This window comes from Staurois parvus, unplaced genomic scaffold, assembly GCF_062004578.1.
Source record: "Staurois parvus isolate SC_StPar_1 unplaced genomic scaffold, SC_StPar_1.0 ptg000469l, whole genome shotgun sequence".
Taxonomy (NCBI): domain Eukaryota; kingdom Metazoa; phylum Chordata; class Amphibia; order Anura; family Ranidae; genus Staurois; species Staurois parvus.
Window position 1 is genome coordinate 59330 of NW_028318265.1, and position 6000 is coordinate 65329.

Here is a 6000-nt window from a genome sequence, read left to right on the forward strand (position 1 = left end):
GGGGATCAAATACTTATTTCCTTCACTGTATGCACTAGGTGATGAAGGGTGAGATGTGCTTAGTGTCTGGTTTCTTCTATGGACTGGGTGATGAGAGGTGAATTTTCTAGGGTCTATTCCATGGTGATTGGTGTCTGAACTATTTTTTGAGTCCTGGTTGATGGGGAGTGGGAGATGATTGGTGTAGGGTGTCTTTCTAGGTGATATGGTGGTGAGAGGTGTGTCTAGTCTTGTGTACTGTGTGATAAAAGGTGATTGTTGTCTGATTTCTATATATTGGGTGATGAGGAGTGAAAAGTGATTGGTGTCTGATCTGTTCTATGTGTAGCGCTATCCTTGCAGGGGCCATTTGTGGCAGGCGCAGCACCCTTTGGTGCCTAGTGCGCTGTGGCATTAGAAAAATTATGCAATTGCTGTTTCTTTGTTTGATTAGACTGACTTTACTCTGTAATTCCTCCAATGCCGCTCTATGGATGCAGTAGGTTTAAAGAGCACACCGAATACTTTAGTTATCTTCTTTAATAACTTCAATCTTCTTCATATAACTGCTTACAATGGCTTATTTCTTTCATATTACAATGGTTTTAATTCGTATTACATTGGGTTGATTTGATAGCTTATCTCGATAGGTTCAATAGATTCGATAAATTTGTTCTGTATATTTCGATAGATTGATAAATTCACTTGGATTTATAAATTCGTTAGATTACTCTACAGTGACTTGATTCGTAAGTTCGGTGGAACTACAAGTAAACACATACAACAGTTTTTACATACAGATCTACCTGCATTACTAAACAACAGAGGAACACACAAGTGCATTAAATACCTATTTGGCCTTCTCTGTTTCCATAAAGCTTTTCTGATTGGAACCTTGTCTGTTTCCTCTTCTGTCTGGTGAGCATGTGTCTCTAGAAAATCCTAGCAGGGAGTTTTACACAGGCATAAATGTGAAACTGGCTGGGATTGGTTGGCTCTGTACAGTATGAGGCTGTCTGTGATTGGCTCACCTTATACTAACTCTTAAAGGCATATTTTCCTTTTCTGCTTCTGCTAACACAATTAATATAAAAATGTCATATAACAATCAAAGACATAAATCACAGCAATGATTCTGCTTTTGGCTTTAACATATGTACATATACACTTACTGAGGTTATTGGCAGGTTTGGTATACACATATATGTGAACCATATTAACAACCTAGGACTGGTCTTAGCTGGCCAGCTACACCACTTGATAATGCTCGTCCCCAGTGGTTGCCCTGACCTTACATGCCTCCTGACACCTCTGACACTCTGGGTTCAGACATATTTCAACAGTATAGGATAATAATGCAAAACACAATTCTTTAGTAATGCTTCTACATTAGTCTTGTTCAAAAGAGTAGACTACAAGAATAATGGGTTTAGGATATACAACCCCAGTTAACACATAAAAATAGAACACTGCTAAAATAGGGATAATTAGTTAGCAACGTTTAACAAATTATACAGTAAAGACTAGTAAGCTTCAACTATTAAACTGCAACACCAGCAGTAAAAGGGGAAAGAAAGGCTTGTTGACTTACCATCTCCCTCTAGCCACCAACACCGCAATGGATGCAAAGCATTATGTAAATGTATACTCTGACATAAATAGATATAGGTAGCCTAATTTTGAATAATAATGGCCTTATAACAGAAAAGGTCCCTATAACTATAGATTGCAACTTGAGTCCTGTGTTTTAAAGTTCCTGACATAGTGGTGTCTATTGTCTTCTGCTAGCAATGGTGGGGCCCATAAACAAGAGTGAACACTGGCATTTCAGTGAAGTTAAACGGGCTGTGGTACTGCTCAAAGCAAAGATCTCCTGATACTAAGATGTAAAGGTGTCTGCATGCAGTGTCTCCAAGGTAATGACAGAAAGAGGTTGGGCATCCATCCGCTCACCAATCCCATGGATAGCACAGCCCCATAGGAACAGTTCTTCCACAGGCTCTTGGGTGTTTGCAGGGATGTGCAGGGTTGCCACCTGACAGCCTGTCAGAGCAGCAGGCAGAGATGTCTGTGTGAAGACCAGATAGTGACAGTCCCGATGCAGAGAAGCTGATGCGATCCTGGTGTGGCAATCTGTGTCATTGCTGTGCTGAACTGATGTGTAAAGTCCTGCAGCAGTACGCATACAATTTATCTCTGGAGGAGAACGGCAGTCCCCATGTGTTCAGCTCTAAATCCCATGGCAAGAAAGCTAGCCAGTTCCTTGCTGTATAATATATCTGCTCTCTCTGCAACCTTCTGGTTCCCCAGCTCTCTGTTAGTTTTAGTTCAATCAGCAGTCAGAAATACAGTATGTATTGGCTATAGGACTACAGGCCCCAAGATTCTCTGCTTTTAGAAGAACTGGATCCATTCTGCTAATAGAAAGTGATGTAGCTGTCCCAGTACTGGGCACTAGGGGGAAAAGGAGTAATCATAGTCTCATCTGTAAATGTCCCTGAAAGGCATAATGATAAAGCTGGCACCTGGCTACATTTGTACCAGGTGATGAGGGGATATTGGTGCCTGGTCTCCTCTGTGTTATGGGTGATATTAAGTGATTGGCATCTGGTCTCTTTCATGTTTTGAGTGATGAAGGTTGAGAGGTAAGTGGTGTAGGGTCTGTTTCATGTTTAGATGACGATGAGTGAGAGTTGTCTGGTCTCCTCTGTGTCTTGAGTGATGAGATGATTGGTGTTTGGTCTCTTCCATGTTCTGGGTAAAGAGGGGTTTTTGATCTTTGAATTACTGCATGTGAGATGGACTAAGGTAAATTTGTGTTTGATCCACTCTATTTGCCTGCCTTTTTTTCTTTTTTTTTTTGTGTTATCTGCAATGTTTACATCACTGTGATAAAAGTGATATTTGCAGTCTGGTGACTTTTGATGTACAGTATGTACCAGTTTTGAGCATTAATATGTTCCATCTCCGTGATAACACCAAATATTTTGGGCTATAAAGCAATAAAAGCATTCCACTTTTACAGATATTGTATTTTTTTGTTTTACTTCTATGATAAAAAGCCTTTCAAGTGAAGAAAACTGCTCAAAAACAGCAAAAAGAACAATGATCCAACCTTGGGGAAAAAAACGACTGTTTTTCCTCAAAAAACATAAAAACAATAGACTTCTGCTGGCCATGGATGTGCTTATTAAAAAGAAAACTTTAGAGGGAAAAAGAGGGTGCATACCTTATCTTGTTTATAGATGAACCATATTAGGGTAATGGATTTTGTCTTTAAAATAGCATAACTGATAAAATACTGGAGAAAAAATAATTTCTACCATAAATATAAAAGAGTGGGGAAGAAACTACCAAAGTAACATTCTGTTTTGTGTATTTTTGCAAAATGTGATGAACCCACCTGTAGTTGTTCTATAGGTGGGTACAAATCTGAAGAGGCAGAACCAGCCACTGTTATTAACTGCTGCCTTAATGAAGTTCTCTGTTCATCTCATTGCAGGTTCTGATTTTATCAAAACTTCCACTGGGAAGGAATCTGTAAACGCTACTTACCCTGTCGCCTTAGTCATGGTTCGGGCAATTCGGGATTATTACTGGAAGACTGGCATTAAGGTAAATCTGATTTGGGGGGGTGGAAGGTTCATGCTGTTATAAGCTATGTTTCCCCCCCCCAAGATTTTAAGTAATGGAGATGGTGATGATCCTGTCACAGGGTGTGGGGTGTACTGAAGTACTTGCAGATGGTGGCGGTTCTACGAGACCAAGGAAATGATGGTCACAGTTCTTCAGGAAGGGGATGGCCATCTGGTCCCTCAGGAGGGGAATGCGGGTCCAGTATCTTAGGAGCCAGGTGGCTACATGACCCCTCAGGAGAGCAATGGCAGTCTTGTCATTCAGGAAGGGAATGACAGTCTAATCACTCTGGATTTGAATGACGGTCCAGTCACTCTGGAAAGGAATGACGGTCCAGTCACTCTGGAAAGGAATGAGGGTCCATTCACTCTGGAAGGGGATGATATTCCACTCACTCTGGCATGGAATGACAGTCCAGTCACTGAAGAAGGGCAGTGGTTGTGAAACATGAATCAAAGTGATACTTCTTTTACACTGGATAGAGAAAGCAGTTCCATAGCAGAGGAGTTGTATAGGTCAGATAGCAATACTGGTGATTTTGTGACATACAAGGGGCATGTTTAGCATGTTGCAGAGGAAGAGCACACAGGATGGAAATGAGGGTTCTGTCACAGTGTAGTGAGTGTACTTTTACACAATAGGGGTATGGTGCTAGAAGAGTGACGGTAGAAGGCAGTCATGCCACATAAGAGGATAGTGATAGTGTCACAGATGAGGGAAGGCAGGTATGATGGTTTGTCCTGACACTTGTCTGCATTTGTGTCATATGGGGTCAGTGGTTGTGTCAGACACAGAATGAGGGAAAGTGATGGTCTTGTCATTTTGCTATTTTATTATGGGATTAATATGTCTTCTTTTAGGTAGGGTTCAAGCCTGCTGGAGGCATCCGCAGTGCGAAGGAGTCTTTGGTCTGGCTGTCACTGATCAAGGAAGAGCTGGGCGATGACTGGCTAATGCCAGAACTTTTCCGTATCGGAGCCAGTACACTGCTGGGAGATATTGAAAGACAGGTACAGTAGAGTGCTTAACAAGTTGTATGACCTCCACGCTAATGTGATCATTGATCCCAGCTCATATGAGAATTTTCATAATTTTAGTTGTTTTTGTAATTCTTAAAATGCATTTATTTTGTAATTTATTATATAATATTTATTGTTAACATGACTATTTTGATTTTTGGGACAGATCTACCATCACGTGACAGGCAGGTACGCAGCGCACCATGACCTCCCAATGGCTTGAGTGCCCAGGACACCCATGGGCAGAAGAAGTTGAAGGGATTAATTAAAGACCTAATGAATACCTCATAAGAAATGTCTATCCTCAGGACATAATTGGACTATTCTGGGATGGCCCCACCCTCCTGTGTTTGCCAATCTCCCCATCCGGGGCCGTAGGAGAGGCAACAGAGTCTTGCAGGGACTATCGTGTCTACATTCCTTCACCTTTTAGCATATGGTACTTTTTCCCACCTTCTTTCTGATGAAACGACATTCCATTTTGTCTTCATTCTGATGAGATTGTTCTCCCCTCTGCTTTTGCTCTGATGAGATGGTGCTCCTTTCCACCATAGCTCTGATGAAAGAGCTCTACTTTCTTCCTGTACTTAAACTTTTGCTCTCACACAGAGAGGGGTGTGACTGGGGTAATAACCTTGAATCTGAAATGAACTATGATGGTTCCCATCATTTTGGAATTTCAACCCCCATCAATATGGTTTCCAAGAAAAACTGTCATTGGCTATTTTTTCACTGTGGTGTTCAAGTTGTGTCCAACATGTAATAGGGCCTTTCTTCTTTAATTTGTAAGCTTGTAATGGAAGTTTAGCACTTATAACGGTTGTCATTGTAAATCTGAACATTAATCAGTAAACTAATTTTTTCCCATCTCTTCTGATATTATTATATCTTCAGCAGAATGCTTTGTAAGTGTTTAAGGAGATTTCACGGCTTCAAACCTGAAATAAACAACCTTGCAAACGAGAGCTCCAAATCATATATTTATTAGTGAGAATACAGCTGTATGAGAGCACCTATGCCCTACCTATCAGGTGCTCTGATTAAGTTGATTACAGTTCACATTTTTATAGGGTTTCCTTAGCACATGCTACACCCCTTATTGCTTATCAGTTCACAACACTCATGATGTATAGTGGACCAGTCTGCAACACCCAATGGTGCACAGTGGACCAACACATGTCAAATGTAGCTGAATACACAAAAACAACTGAATGAATATATATATATATATATATATTAATAGCCATTTTTAATGCAATGGACCTTACTCTAAGATTCTCATGTTCTTATAACATAATTGTACACTTTTATTACTGTTATTTTGTTATAATGTATTATGATGTAGGATATAGTAAGGTTCACGTTT

The 6000-nt window shown here is 40.4% G+C and overlaps 1 protein-coding gene across 1 annotated transcript in view; it reads left to right on the forward strand.

Moving 5' to 3' along the window:
* The window catches only part of DERA (deoxyribose-phosphate aldolase), a 47640-nt gene extending 42043 nt beyond the window's left edge, over window positions 1-5597 (forward strand). Inside the window, exons 7-9 of the mRNA XM_089689082.1 lie at window positions 3482-3594; window positions 4476-4625; window positions 4801-5597. Of these exons, the coding sequence (XP_089545208.1) occupies window positions 3482-3594; window positions 4476-4625; window positions 4801-4857 (320 nt within the window). The 3' untranslated portion in view covers window positions 4858-5597. The remainder of the gene's footprint in view (window positions 1-3481; window positions 3595-4475; window positions 4626-4800) is intronic.
* The last annotated feature ends 403 nt before the right edge of the window (window positions 5598-6000 follow it).